The sequence below is a fragment of the Psittacula echo genome (assembly GCF_963264785.1).
Source record: "Psittacula echo genome assembly, chromosome: 1".
Lineage (NCBI taxonomy): Eukaryota > Metazoa > Chordata > Aves > Psittaciformes > Psittacidae > Psittacula > Psittacula echo.
Genome location: NC_137735.1, coordinates 117,679,519 through 117,696,071, shown reverse-complemented (window position 1 = coordinate 117,696,071; position 16,553 = coordinate 117,679,519). Strand labels below are relative to the sequence as shown.

General features: G+C 38.9%; 1 protein-coding gene across 1 annotated transcript in view; it reads right to left on the bottom strand.

Moving 5' to 3' along the window:
* DCN (decorin) overlaps positions 1-16,214 on the bottom strand; it is a gene marked incomplete at its 5' end in the record, with an annotated part of 36,063 nt that extends 19,849 nt beyond the window's left edge. Inside the window, one exon of the mRNA XM_080628810.1 lies at positions 16,010-16,214. Within this exon, the coding sequence (XP_080484936.1) occupies positions 16,010-16,214 (205 nt within the window). The remainder of the gene's footprint in view (positions 1-16,009) is intronic.
* Between the last annotated feature and the right edge of the window lie 339 nt (positions 16,215-16,553).

Here is a 16,553-nt window from a genome sequence, read left to right as displayed (position 1 = left end):
ATTAATAAAGTCTCTATGTGGGCATCTAACAGAAGTGGACTTCTCTGGATAGAACAATCTTTTTACCAGTAAATTTTTTTAACAAATATTTCGGAATATTTGAGCTCTCCTGGGAAAGATCTCTCTACAAGTATCACCAGTGTCTCCCCAGTATGATGGTGGACTGCATGATATCGCTCTCAGATGGAAGACATATAGCCATATATATATATATTAACTTTTTAAACCTATATATTTTAATCTCAAGCATGGCATTGCAAACACAGTGAGATATGCTTATTCAGAGATAAGACATGCTTTGCCCACAGAGGGTGGGGAGTATATAACTTGGAGATATTCAAAAGTTGACTGAACACAGCCTTAAGCAACCTGATCTAGCTGACCTTGCTTTAGCAGGGGCATGATTAGACAACCTCAGTAGGTGACCTCCGAACTCAACAATTCTGATTCTGTGGTGTTTAACGTTCATCACAAATTAAGTATTTTCACACCTGGAATCTAGGTTTCTTCATCAAAATTCAGTGTTAAGTGAAGCCCCCTCTCTTTCAATCCTTTTTAGAATATATATATATATGTAGAGTACAAAAAATGGTTGGCTTTTATTTGGAAGGATTATAGCAAACCATGAAAAGAAGCATATGCTTGGTACTATATTTAACCCTTTTAACCTACATAAAGAGCACTATTCTATAGTTACTGCTATAAAACCTCACCATAAACTCTATAGAGGCCACAGTGATGTGTTCTGGAGCTTTTTACTACAATTAGTGATACACTAAGAATTCATTATAGATGTAGCTATATTCTTAAAAATATCAGCATGCAGATGAGGCTTCCAAGGTTTAAACACACCAGCATTCAAAAGTTTTTAGAAGCACAATCATCCAACCTGGGATGAATTAGTAAGCTTCTACCATATGTAAAATGCCAAGAGTTAAAGCTCATATCTCATCCTGTTTACCTTACTGATATTCAGTATATGGATATATGATATAGATTAAGATTCTTCATATTACTAAAATAACCTTTCCTTATTCAGGTGTGGACTTCATTTTTACTGAAGGCAATTGCAAAACCCTCATTACTTTAAAAAGTGTGGGACTAGAGTTCCAAATATATAAAAATGTGATACCATATAATTTGTATGTTGGTTGTCTTTGGACAGTTTCTGTCTTGACTGGACAGAAATGATGTCAGCATCTAAAAATTCTTTCCCAAAAAGCACTACTTTTACAGGACCATAACTTTGTCATAAGAAGTTCTTACAGCCTAGCAACTTTTACAGCATTTTTCCCATGTAAATATAAGAAAAAAGTTTAATTACTCGAATTCAGAGTAATATTACTATGTTCTGGTTGTCAGTACATTTATATTACCACTCTGGTATCTGTAAGTGCATGCTTATGGCAGAAACAAGAGTATATAAGAGCTATACAGCTGTCCTTTATGTGATGCTATTGGAATTTTCAAGAACAATTGGATTGTTACTGAAGGGATAATTTGCCAAAAACTACACTTTAAACTAAATTTCCAACTGTACATTTCAAGCATCACATATCAACTTCTAAAAGCTCAAATGTTATCTTTGAATAAGGCAGAACTGATAATTCCTCAGACCAATGAAGTTAAACATTAAATGTTTCTCATTATAATGACAAAGGCAAATTTAATAATTAGATATCCATTTGTGAAAAGTGATTTATAAAAGCTTCCTATCTTGTACTAGAAACTAGAAGGGTGTGCAAAACCACAACTAGCTTTGCATGCAATAACTGCCATCTCTGAAAGTGTTAAACTTGTTTTAATTACCTATCTCATGTATATACTGTTATGCATTTCCTGAAGCGGGTTTCAAAAATGTTTCAGAAACAGCTATATAAATTATATTTGAGGGTTTTTTTCTTGACTTGTCTGAGATTTGAAGCAAAGCATGGAGCACAGGATGCACCCTGGGTGCTGGAGAGACATTAAGCAGTTTAGTACATTCTCCAGCTGAAGGCGACATCAACTGGAGTCTTCCAGTAGAGGAAAAGTTTATAAATGGACGGATCTGGACACTGCCTCATAAAATCAGCAGCTAAATAATTCAGGACTAAACTGTGTTTGAGGTGTGGACTGGATCCAAGTATTTCACCACTTGTCACATCTACGTTGGCTTCAAGAACTGTTCTTCCTTTCAGCTTGCAGGTCCAGGTCTCTATACAGCTACATGCATCTCCTGATAGATATGTATGGAAGTATTGGTGTAGTACAAACCAGTGTGTGCTGGAGATTCCATACCTGGAGAGAGAACCTTCAAACCTTTCTGGTCAGGACAGGTCAATAGACAGCCAGCTCAGATGAATGGGGAGCCTGAACTAACATGACAGCATGACAGAATTCAAACTGAATCAAGAAAATTGTAATCCCACTAGAAGCTGAAATGGCTTTTGGCTCCTGGTATGGAATTACTATTTTCCAGGAGGATTTTTTGATTCCTCTGCCTGGGAGAGACTGAGAATTTTAGACAAGAACTGTGGGCTGTCCTTACTACTAATTTCTGAGAAACTTGAGTGAAGGCCATACACTCCTGAAGCCACGTTGTACAGTATGACTGCAAATCCACCTACAAATGCCTTCCAATGAAATTTATGTAATACCAACTGAAAGGGGAACTCATGTTGTAAAATGTCAGCTGAATTACCTCTCAATCATTTTAAGAACAGTTTACACAAGTATTCCAGATCTTGGTTGTGATTTTTTTTATACATAAAAGCTTGCTTCTTAAAAAGCCATATGAAAACCTCTCATAGCTGTCTTTTTATGTGAATAATCAGTGCTACACAATTTGATATTCAGTTCCCTGGAAATATTTATGGCTTCTGGTTCCTGAGATTAATTTATAACTGTCTAAAGTTTTAGATTCTTCTGCCTTTCCCACTGCATGTTAAATTGAAAATACATATGTTTTACTTTGGTTGAATAAAACTAAGTTATGTTGGTAAATACATTTTAAAAATTCTACTTATACACAAATAAACAGACAAGGTACAGCTCCATCCTTCAAAAATCCTCATTTATATTGAAATTAAGAGCCTAAAGATTCTGAAAATATAAGGGATTTAATAAACTAGTTCATGTATCCTTAGTCATGAAGACCATTCCAATTTTCACGAAAATATTTTTCTGGGAGAAAACATGACTTCCTTATAGAAGCCATCAGTTCCTACAGCACAGGTCAGATATGTATTATTCTCTGCAGATTTCCAGAAGCAGAAATTTTCTTCTGTTCTACATTATCAACCTGTAGCACTCAAGTATTCCTACCAGTGTACATACACGTGTGTAAAAACACATGCATATGAAAATGCATAAAGAACAGAACATGCCATAGAACTACAAAATGGAAAAAAAGTGTGTAAGTAAACTTGAAATATTTCCTTTTGTTAGTCAGTATCAGCTGAACTTCTATTATCTCTGGCAGAAATTTTCCTAACTTGTTCTTACACTAGTCACTATACCACAGATTTTGGGAATAACAAACACTACCAAAATGTTTTCATCAAAATCCAACAGAGCTGGATCATCAACTGATTTATTTCATGCAGAAAACAAGGACCCACACTCACTTTTGGAAGCACTGAAAGGCTCATCTACAGTCACATATAAGATGCTTGGTTGGGAGACGTTAACAGGACCAGGAATCTCTCTTTAGTGGGAGGATGGAGAAGAAGATACCTTTGCAGAAATCGGGCTTGTCTCTGTGGGATCCTATCTATGTGGGGTGTAATTTTTTCTCATAATGTCTTAAGCAAATTACAGTGTCTGGCTGTTTAGTTGTGATTGCCTCACCTCCTGGAGAGGTCAGAAGGCTGATGGGTCTGGAGATTTTATGAGACCAGAAATTAGGCAGAGAAGAGCCAAGGCTGACATAATTCAGCCCTTATCCAGTCCCTGAGAGAGCAGCAGTCAGTGGCTAGCCATCTCCTGCCCAGCACTACACCAGCCCAACTAGCATATGCTGCCATTTAGCCAGCCAAACAGGTGTAGAAGATGTAACAAGGATTCAGGAATATAGTGTGGGAACTAAGGGAGGCTAGGTGGTTTGGTATACAAGACAGGTTTTATTACTTTTGCAGCTGGGGGACATACCTGCTCAGCTACAGAGTCTGTGATCAAGCAGTCGTGGAATTGTTTAACCCACAAAAAGAGAAGGGTGGCTTTGAGTTGTCCAAGCAATGGAGGGGTTTCAGTACACTGCTCCAGTTTCTCAGAAATCAGAGCCACAAGTTAGTCTGCGCCTTGGCATGGAGCCACCTTTCTGCTGAAGACATACAACTATGCAGAAAAGGAATGCAAGATTGATGGGGCCAGTGAGGGAGACTGAGCAAATGGGAGCCTGAGTCTGTAGCCCAGAGATGAGGACACTTCCCCGAGAATTGCATCCTTGAACACTGAGACCACATAGTCAAAATAACAAATATGTGAACAGTGCCAATTATAAACAGCTTTAAAAACACAAAAGAGCTTGTGGTTTGATTTTTTTGTTTGTTTGGGATGTTTTCTTTTTTTCTCCACCTATCCATTTCACAGCAAGCAGGGATGGAACTTACTCTTCTGAATAAACCTTTCCTTACCCAGCTGGAAAGAAGGGGCCAAAAGGCAAAGAGACATCTGAGAGCTATAGCTCAGATACATGTGTTATTATATTGCAACACTCGCGATTATTATCACAGGGGCTATAAAATGGGGCTCTTTTCAAGACTCTTTCAGTTTCCACAAACAGCTGCTGCCAGCTGAGGAATCTGGGCTGTGCTACATGTAATTCCCAACCGTGATCATCAGTGGCTACTCTCCCAGCAGAGGCATTCTCTCCAGCAGCTGCCTGTGCACGTTGCTTTGTGCTCTCCCATGAACTAAGCCCAGCTCTGCTGCATCTTATTGACAGACAGCAACCCTCCAAGGGGTGAATGCCCTTAGTAATGGCCTGAGTGGACTCTGGGGCAAACGAGGTGAACAGCAAATTTACGGTGTCAGGATACTGAGTCAAGGAAAACAGCAGGACTCAAGGGCTGCTCTCTGGAAAGATGTCAAGGAGCTTAAAACAGCTTTGAATGCTTTGACTTAGAAAAGTTCACTGATGCTTTCCTAAGCTATGTTCCTCAGTATTTACTGGAAATTTGTTCTCTATTGTGTGGGATTTGCAAATAAGACTTTTTTTCATTATTTGCATCCTACCAACTATAAATGAGAAACAATTATATTTCTCTTCAGAGAAGTATCCACAGATGTTTCCTCTCTCCCACTTTCAAAGTAAAAGTTAGTTCTCCACCTTCCCCTCACTTGCTATGAAATCAGCAGTAATACTTTTTTTCCAAGGAGATATGAAAAGCAGTGACCATTGAAATGCATGAGACTTGAAATACATCTTCTTAAAGGTCATTCACAACCATTTTTCAGATCTTTTTTCATCTCTTCAGCCTTTAAGACTCACCTTCCATTAAGATCCATTTTGGACTTTTTTTATCACAGATTATTGTTTTTGTATACCTCTGACCCTTCCCATAGGAAAAAATAAGAAAATGAACTCCATCCACTGTTGAACTCCATCCACTCTTACAAAGGTAGACCTACTGATATGTTGCTACGCTGTTTGTTTTTCCAAACATCTACAACATTGCTTCCCAGAACAGTGAAGAACATGGAAAACAGAAATAAATTCACACGTCATGATCAAATGTATAATTCTCCGTTATGATAGTTCTACTCATTATAAAGACCCTAGCAAAGGTTTAGAAATGAATTCATTCCTTTAACTGCTTTTTTCCATTTCCACCCACTCTGTGTAGTGAACACATATTTCAAAGAATAACGGATATTGCAAGATACAGATGTTATGAATTATTTTTCAGTGCTAGCCACATTTTTGTTACAGATAGATCCAGCCTGCTGGCTCCAAAAGCTAATACCTAAGAGTAATGATATATTTTTGAAACTAAAAATCAAGCAACTTCAATTTCTGTGTTTTTTTGTAACTGACTTTTAATTTCATAAGCCTGGAAGTTTTATACTTTCTCTAGGAGCATGAAAGTATTTTAGAAAGGCAGAAAAAATATTATTAAATAATCATGAGACTTCAGTGATTAAGACATTAAGTTAAAAAAAAATTAAATATAATGGGTTTTCTCAGCTGCTAGAATTGCCAGCTTTATATTTTCCACTGTCATGGTTACAGACATAAAGCATCCCCTCAGAGAACAGCAACTATCCTGTGTGATTCATGCAATCTGCCAGCAGCATGCGCATTATGGCTTTAGTCAAAGTGAATGCAATGCAGATGTACTATCTATGAGTACTCATGCATTAAGGTGAAACATTTATTTTTTTATGAGTGTTTTACAGAAGTCAGAAGAGAGCATTTCGGAGACTCAGAAAAGTGAGCATTATCTAACAAATTACAGTTTGAATCATCCTCTGGAGTAATATAATTTGATGTTTTCCTGGCTTGTAGTTTAACCAGTGGGCAACTGGTGACAATTTAAGGATAGCTCCCCCAATCTTTATTTTGGGATTTGCCAGAATTAGCAATAACATAATGTAGTAGCCACAAGGAGTCACTGGAGAAGAGGGGGGAGGGGAGAATCTTGTCTGGTTTCAAGTAAATTTACCCCTTCCTGTTCTGACCACATGGTCATTGCACAGCCCTAGTTTTATTATGACCTGAGGGCAGAGATATTTTCCTGGCTATTTCAGGTGCTTCTAAACGTAGCATGGTCATTTTTCAGAAAAAAAAAAATCGTAAAAGTTGTAAGACTGTTTTCAAGCTACTTTCATGCAAGCGAACAATGGAAGGATGGAAGGAGCGGCTGTGACCATGGACATAGGGAATAACATATAAATAAATGTTGGCAGAGAACTTCCTCGCTGAATCAGGGAGTCTGCAGACCTGCTAGTTTTCCCCTCTCTTCTAGATGATGTTGTATATATCCTTGTAGCTCTTAGATGGTTTTGCTTCGTTACATGTTTATTTTGTTAGTCATTTAGTGACAGACCCTCCCCAGGTCAGCTATCACTGTAGCAGCCATCTCCAGCTCAGAGGATGTAAGCTCTCCATCACAGGGTGAAAGAATAAAGAAGAGAAAATAAATTTGGTCAATTATCTTAAATTCCTCCTTCGTTTTCCTTTTTCTGAATCAGAAGCTTCCTATGCATCTCCTTTTTTAATAATTTCTAATTTCCTTTGAAAAAGCAAGATTTCCCCTTTCTTGTTCATACTACTCCTTCTTTTTTCTTTTCTGGGCTGCTGCTACTATATCAATTTATCAATTTTATTAGCACTGTTTGCCTTTCCTTTCCTTTCTTACTTTCTAGTGGTAAAAGATCACTACAATCTCCCCAGTTTGAAGGTGTGGAAATCAAAGCTGAAGACCTAACTCAACTTAGGGAAATTAATTACATCAGAGCTGTAAGATAGTTTTTTAGCCATCTTTAGATAACTCACTTATGCCTTTGCTCTTAGGTAGAGATATTCAGCAGAGTTGGTTAATATACTACTGAAAGCACTCTTCTTCCATGTCACCCCAAAATATGAACTCACTGAGAGCCTGTTCAGTTTCTGAGGCCCAAGCTGAAGCAGTAGAAGGGAAGACATGCACTCTAGCACAGAAATTGACGTTATCCCAGGCTTCCACATTTTAGGTGGTGCAGAAGGTGCAGGCAGAAACTGTTCTGAGATGATCTATTGCACATTTCTATTGTGCATACTGTAGCCCCATTTACACTTGCACGTTTTAAATGCTGTAGCATTTCTAAATCTGTCAATTTGCTGTTTTGCCATTAAATCCCTAAAGTTGCCATGAAATTTGGTGAGCAGAAAAGGTTTCTTGTTTTCTTCTTTAAATATGAATATTTATTGCATTCCTTTTCTTATTGAAAATAAAATTGCAAGCATCCTCTCCTTAATAGATTTTTGTAGCAACTGAAATAATCCAAATAGATTTCAGGAAAAAAAACAAAACTTGTATGAGATCCTCTCCTGGGTGCCCCTTCACTTAAAATCATGCATGCAGAGAGCACACAAATTCTCTAAATACTACTTTTCACCTTTCTCATTGACTGCCTAAGCAGTTTGTGGTAGAGTTGCCTGTATCACGAATGTTGCCTATAGAGCAAATGTGACCCTGCTAACAACAGGTCATTTGTACAGAGCTGTTCATGACCCATACCTGGTCTCTTAAGTTGAAAACTACAACTCAAGCTCCCACCTGTCTGAAAAGCCCTGTGCAGGCATGGTCCTTGGTCTTAAGGCCCCTTTGTGTGTGTTCACTGTTTACACCTCTTTCCCTGTAGAGGAGGCATGAGTAAGTTCTGTTCCATTTATCTACTTTACTTTCATAGTGTAAAGGAAAATAATGCTTTGTGTGAATGATCCCTTAAATGTAATACAACTAAAGAGATCTCAAATTCCAGTATTTGTCCACATTGCTTGCCAAGGCAGGCATTTAAAGCAGGTGAAATATGTTAAAAAAAAAAAAAAAAAAAAAAATTAAGGTTATATAATTAGATTTGAACTTTAGGAAAAAATAAAAGTATATGAAGAAAAGTGCTCATTTTTATTTTGGCCTACTTCCTTTTAATCACATAGCAGGTTCAGGACATGAGTAAACAAAATATAGACCAGTGAGTCCAAAGTTGATAAGCAGAGGACACTCTCAAATCTGTGTCTGAGGTGTTTTGAAATTCTATTTGAAATGAGAATGTTTAACAAATACCCTAGTAACTGGACCTTGTGAGCAGAGCTTTCCTCAGTAGTTTGAGGCCAGTGTTAGCAGTTCTTTGCTGTTATCATTGGTGGCTTCAAAATTCCCAGGTCTCTTCCTGTTGGCACTGTGTTCTCAGTGAACATTGGGAAGGAGCCTTTGTATTCTTTAGCTCTTTCTAAGACTTGGCTGGGAACCTTTTGTAGTTGAATAGCACAGGCTTTATGTTGTGAAAAGACCAATAGTTTTTATACAGTTATGTCTTACCAAGTAATACACCCTATAAAGATGTAAAGAACATAATACAAATACTATAGTTGCCCATGATACTAGTAGGTGTCAACAGTGATTATGCAGTATGTTTTAAGTACTGTAAATACCTGCTATAACTTATAATAATTAACTCACATTTTACTAGCTATCTACTAGCTATTCATTTGTGCATTGGGAAAATCTCGAAATGAACCCTTGTCACAGAGCAAACCAGAAAACAGCCATTTATTGTATCACTTGGACTTGGCAGTCAGGCTTTCCATTCCTGCCACTAGACTTTCTTACACAACATTTCCTAGTCTGAAGCAAGCAAACAAATCTTAAAAAAAAAAGTAAATAAAATAAAATACAAAAATAGAGTTGGTAACCATTACCTTGGAGTAAGCAGCTAATAAGGAAGGTATGTATTTAAAGTGGATTAATTTTCACTTAGAATCATGTTTATCAACTGGAACTGGTACATCAGCAATTCAAGTTGCAATACAACAAGACCTGTGTTTTACTGTTACACTGGCAAAAGCTAACGACTTTTTGTTACTATTTCAGCACTCTACATCCAGGCCAATATGCTTTCTTTTTCTTGACACCTTTTCAAGAGTGTTATTTAATTATTGGGTTCTTGACTTAATAATTTTTCAGGATGTACTGAGTACAGGCCTTTAATTCATGCTTTTTTTAAAATCCAAGGCACCCAAAAAAATGTATCTAAGCAGAATATATTTAAAAAATGTTACTAATCCATGGCAAATTTATTACAAACAATTTTAGTAACCCAAAGTATTTTTCACTTGCTATGTTTATCAGAAATAACTTCATTAATCTAAAAGTTGTATAGCCTCAAGTGGCCATTGAGGCCCTGTGATGGCAGTTTAATTCTCCAAGAGTGATGCATCCTTTCTGTCACTAACATGAACCTTAAACAGAATGAACTGCCCCGTGGAACAGCTGCCTAACTCTCTCTATGGCTGTACAAGGAGCTCAGGTGACTGTTAAATAGCTAACATCACCTGAGATTACCCCTATATTAGAGATAATACCTGTAATACTTCATATAGATCCTTCAGTCTGATCTCTATCACGTTAAGAGTACTATAATTTGTTCAATTAGCATGTGGAAAGCCCAGTGACTTGTGTTTGGTGACATCATAAGCAATGTTTGCCTAAAGTAAGCATTTGTCCATGAAAGCATTTAGTTCTCAGTTTTAAGGCCATGGTATTGTGATGCAGAGGCTGCTATCAGTATGTGACAATATGCTTTTTGTGGTCCCATTTTTACTGATAATATTTTTGTTAAATGATCCAGTTCAATGAAATCTAGGTATTTCATGAGAATCTCCTCTTCTATTAAACACAGAAGGAATAAGCCTCTAATCCTTATTATTAGAAGGAAAATATGTGTAAAGCATAGAATAACTTGTCCTAAAAACTCAGCAATTATAATGTAAATTAACAAAAACTTTTTTATTTAAAAATTACATTTGTTAATTTGTGGTCATTTAAACATCCATGCTTTCTCTTATTACATATGTAGAAACCCGTAAGATTTTGAGCTAAACCTTTAGCTTTAAAAAATATGGTTTTGCAAGATTGGTAAACGTTTAAATAATGGCGGTGATTCTAAAGCTAAGTATGCTAATAGTAAGTGAGCCTATCTGTTTTCTTGAACTGATAAAATGCCTGAAACTGATAATCAGTGAGGTACGTACTACTTTTCTTTAAAAAGATTTTATGCTGAAAACAGAAGTTCAAATCAAGGTATAACCCAAAGGAGATAATTTCCTATATAATGAGAGATGAGGTTCCCAAATGGAGTCATGATCGCATCTAGTTGATGACCAGTCATTAGTGGTGTCCCTCAGGGCTTGGTGTTAGGGCTAGTGTTGTTTAATGTCTTCACTGATGATCTGGATGAGGGGATTGAGTGCACCCTCAGTAAATTTGTGGTCAACTCCAAGTTGGGTGGGAGTGTTGATCTGCTGAAGTGTAGGAAGGGTAGGTAGGCTCTGCAGAGGGATATGTGCAGGCTGGATCGGTGGGCTGTGGCCAGTGGTATAAGGTTCAACAAGACAAAGTGCCGGGTCCTGCATTTGAGTCACAACAGCCCCATGCAACATTACAGGCCTGCAGAAGAGTGGCTGGAAACCTGCCTGACAGAAAAGGCCCTGGGGGTGTTGATTAACAGGTGGCTGAACAGGAGCCAGCTTGTGCCCAGGTGGCCAAGAAGGCCAGCGGCATCCTGGCCTGTATCAGCACTCTAGCAAGGCCAGGGCAGGGATTGTCCCCCTGTACTGGGCACTGGTGAGCACTGGTGAGGCTGCACCTTGAACACTGGGTTCAGTTTTGGGCTCCTCACTACAAGAGAGACATTGAGGTGCTGGAGCAGGTCCAGAGAAGGGCAGCAAAGCTGGTGAAGGGCCTGGAGAACAAGTTTGATGAGGAAGAGCTGAGCAAACTGGGGGTCTATTCTGGAGAAGAGAATGCTCAAGGTGGACCTTATTGCTCTCTACAACTTCCTGAGAAGAGACTGTAGTGAGGTGGAAGTCAATCTCTTCTCCCAAGTAACAAGTGATAGGACAAGAGGTAACGGCCTCAAGCTGCCCCAGGAGAGGTTTAGATTGGATATGAGGAACAACTTCTTCACCAAGATGGTGATCAGGCATTGGAACAGGGTGCTCAGGGCAGTGGTGGAATCACCATCCCTGAAAGTGTTCAAAAACTGTGTAGATGAGGCCCTCAGCAATACGTTTTAGTGGTGGTCGTGGCAGTGATGGGGTAATGGTTGGACTTGGTGATCTTAAAGGTCTTTTCCAACCTAGTTGATTCTATGATTAGAAAATGGATGTTCAGATGTTTCTGGAAGATTTTATACAATGAAATAAATCATCTTTTGTCAACAAATAAATTAGATGTTATCACATTATCATGATTCAGAAAGAGCCATCAGTTAATAGAGTTTAAACACTGTATATGTTGAGATAAACTGCTTCATGCTACTGGATCCCCAGAATAATGCTTTACATATCTGTGAGCTTTTCAGCCACTAATCTCAAAGAGTTTTTCAAACACACACTCCAAAACCCATGCTGTGCTTTAATATACCCTTCTTTACAGCTGGAGAAACCCTGCATTTCTGAGCTATGAGTAAGGTTCCAGTTTAAGATGCAATACTGCTTGAACTTTGATTACTGACATCCATCGCTTGCACATCTTTTGGAGACCACAAAACCTCCATGGATGCTCACAGGATGTAGGGACTCCCCTAGGGATCCCCAAGGAAGGTGATCTCATTGTATCCTGCAGAACACTGACACTGCTCAATTTGCAAGGGGCTGCCAGACTTGTATGAAGGCAAAATAAAGCTCTGACCACCACCTCTGAACTCGCTTGTGGAGCATTCTGTATCCGCTGCAGGACTGAGTAATCACATATGCATCCTCCTGCCTACCAGGGCACTGTGGGAGGAACCTTTTCTTGAGACTCCCTTTGGGAGGATGAGACTTCAAACGGAACAGTTAATCCTTGTTAGGGCTTTTACAAGGCATGTTTGCCTGGCCAACTAAGTGTACATCTTCCCTGTATTTATGATTTAAAACATGAAAAGCTCCCTCTGACCACCCGTGTCAGCTAGTCCCCACCTGTAGTGAGTGTTAATAAGGGAGATGTTTGTGATTTCTATGGAAAGTCTGGCTATAGCATAGTAATGCCTTATTCTTAGGTGTGATTGAAAAGTGAACCTGTGGCCCCCTTTAAGTAACAGGAGGTGACTTCAGAAATGGCAGTGTTTTTACAGATACCGCAGTGGCCTTCCTGGAGATCCTTCAGCCTCTTGCGCAAAGGTAATACATCTCCTACAAGGCAGGTACATGGGGCTCCACTCTTGATCTGTCAGTAACTGCAGCTTAGAGAGAATTCTTCTTTAAGGTGTGAGAAGACAGCATTCTCTTTCCTGCTAACTCAGCTCTTGGCTTGGAGGCAAAATGAATTAATTTGGTGGTATATGCCTAGGAAGATGTGACTGAAGCTTAAAAACACAGGAATGCAAAAATTCAGCTGACAAAAGTGCAATAGGAACACTGGGCTTTTTTTTTTTAATGTTTTCATTGAATTTGGATATTATTATTTTTTATTATTTCTATCCAAACCTCACGAGACAAGTGGAAAACCTGATCACTAAACCTTGGATGTGGTAGTTCTCCTGTGGTTTATTCATATAATGGTCAGATAGTTGCCTTTTTCCTTACAAATCCAGAGTTTACAAATAGCAAATGTCCCTTTGAACACAGAAAGAATCATGCTGAGGAAAAGGAGACTTCTCCCTTAAGTAGCCCATGTTAGGGTCCCCTAGCTGCCTTGCTGACATGCCCTCTGCACCCAGGAGCTCATGGCTATAAAGAATCCTCCTTCTATAACAGAAAGTGAGTGGGAGAAAGGATCCTAATCAGGGTTTCAACTTTACTTTGTGGGACTTGTTTTAGTAAGCTCTTAATTTATCCCTGGGAGAAGTCTTGCTGTTGCCTGCAGTTTTTCTTCAATTAGTGCTCCTGGGACTAGATGACCAAATTTGATAATTCTGGAGGAGAGAGGTAGCTAATTTGGTTGGGTGAGAAACAGCTAGAGCTGAAAGGAAAGACAGTCCAGGAGCAGTGGTTAGCAGGGACATGGGACTGTCATTGCTAGTTTCATGGCTCCTATGAAAATGCCTTCCTGGTCACTGTTTTCCAAGCACCATTCATTTCTCAGACCAGGAGCATGCTAGGTCATCCTGGCAGGATGTCCATAGTTTGCAACAGATGTTTGAGCTCTTGGGGTTAGCTCTCAGCTTTCCTCAAGTCAGTAGGTAAATCTGACTTGGTCTGAGTCAAACAGAAATAGGTTTAAAGCTGGAGGATTAAAGAGCAGAGTGCAGATTTGCCTGTGAGCAGCAAACACAGCTGTCCTGTCCTTGCTCACAAGGGCAGCCATTGGACCTGCACCCTGGTGAGCATCCCATTTAGTCCACAACCCATCAGGAGCTGTCATAGTCATTTGTGACAAGGATGGGTGAAACTTAATGTGAAGGCTGGGGAACTGTGAATGATTATGAATTCCTTGAGCTCTGCTAGGGAAATATTATGTATGTTTCATGGCTGCATATTTTAAGCCCAGGGAGATCTCTTCTCCTTCGTGCCCAGAGGCTGGATGTTATCAGCCCAGCTACTTCAAAAGCACTATCTTTTTATTGCAGTATCTGCACCATGTGGGTTTAAACCATGTTCAAAATATCTCTCTTTCTTATCACCCTTCTCAAAATTATCTGGGAAACACAGACCTGAGGCTTTAATTGCTGTCTTTCTGAGTCTCCTCGTCAGTATGGGACCCTTAACCCAGAAGCAGCTGTAGGCAGTGGACTGTAGCACAACCCTCTTGAACCCACGTGTGTGAGAAAGAGAACTGAATGAACATGGGAGCAAGTACAAGCAACAAAGGGTTCCTGTGTGAATATCTACTTTTTATTTTATCAAGTGAAAGCTCCTTACATTCTGCAGAATTGAAGCAGACGGGGGACAAGTTCCCAAAATAACTTAAATTCCATCAGCATTAGCCAGTGCAACAACAATAAAACCTAAGATCTTTATGACATGTGGGGCCACGTCCTCCCTAGTCCTCAGCCCATGTTTGCTACTATCTGGCACCTAAATGGTAAAAAAGGAAAGTATCTCTCAACAGGGACAGTACTGTGAAAGTTTTATGAATGCATGGCTAGGTTAGTCCGTCCTCATTTGTACAACTTGGCTTACATTGTTCACTGGGTCTTTGCCAGACCTCTCTGTTGCGTAATTTTGTGGCTTGCTTTAATAAATTCACAGAAGTTTCTAGGGATGTAACTAATATTTCCCCCTTCTTTCTGTAATTATACAACACCCACTACAGTGAGACCAGGTCCTAAGTGGTGGATTTGTGCCATGATTTATATTAATTATCAAAGCCGGTGCTATAACATAGGGAAATAGAAACACCCATTTATACACTTACACAGCTGAGAGAAGACTTTAAAAAAATAGTCTCTATAAAGTCATAAGAGTAGTTATTTACCTGTCCACTGAATAAATTGCCTAATTTCCTTCTGAGCAAAACCAACTTTAATTGATTTTCTGCACTGCACACACTGACTTAGACTGAATAATACTGGCTTAAACCAAGAGCAGTCTCACTGAAGTCAACCTCATTACTTGAGATTTCTGCATAGGAAAGTCAAATATAGTGATGGCAGGCATGGCATCACATCCTGCTGGTCTGACTGCAGACAAGCCCTTGTACATGGGGGAGAAAGGAGAGTTTTTGAGAAAGGTTCTCACGGTTTCAACTTGAGCAATGTCTAAGAAAGATATTTAATAAGGAGCTCCAAAATGTGTTCATTGTTTTGGAGTGTTTCCAAGCTCTTTCCTCCAAAAAGATGTTTCCAGCATATATGATTCAGAGTTAGTTATTCCATGCTCATGTATTCCAATTGAAATGGGATGATTTTTGTGTTGAGGTACTAGACAGTATGATTAAGGGTGTGGAACTTGGACCATGCAATTTAGAACCTTTTAAAACATTTCCATTCCAACATCTGACCTCACTGAATTTGCTTAATATGCATTTGAAGGAATAACTTTGAAAAGTTATTTTCTCCACAACAGAAATCTGTAGTCTTTCAAAGAAGAAATTAAACGTACATTAAAATATTGAAATGTACATTTTATGTACATGTATGTACAAAGTACAAAATGTACATTGTAAATACACAAAATGTACATTAAAATATCAAACATTTTTCGTGGTCACAACAAATATCCATCTCATTAGGGCTTTATGACTTATTTCATATAGTATGTTCCAGTTAACAGTGGCTATAGCATATTTCTGTGATAAAAACCCAGTAACAGAGCAGCAGTGCATAGCAGCCTCACTGACTCAGCTGCAAATCCATGGCTAGAACATAAGTATACACCCCATGAAGATACTCTTGGGCTTACCTAGGTCAGAGCACTGCACCACGCGAAGATGGCACTGGCAACGGAAGGGGCACACTGGTCCAAACCCAGATATGACAGGATCATCTGTCGGAGGCATATCAGCAGACCCTTCATCCTCCAGCATAAAGTCAAAGAGGCCCTGCTGGTGGAACGGCTTGGCCAAGCATGTTGGCAGCAGTAGGACGAAGAGAAGAGCCAGCTTCATGGCTTAGTTCATCGACTCTGGGAAGAACCTAGGGATCAAAGCAGGAGATTTACAACAAAAGTAGCAGTTTCCCATAGCTGCTCAGTTCCTGCTGAAGGAGGTTCGGCATATCCACCAATTGCATAACTGTTCCTTTCAATAAATGAAAACTGAATCATGAAAATAGGACAGTTATATGATAGGAGACTGGTAACTGCTTGTCAATAAATTTTTACAGAACAGTTTAAAGGCAACTGTAAACACATCTGTTTGCATATTTAGAGTAATATTTATTAGGAACAGGCAGCACTGTCAACTTTGTTATGCAAAACAATCAAAATAATAAGCCACATTTTCCAT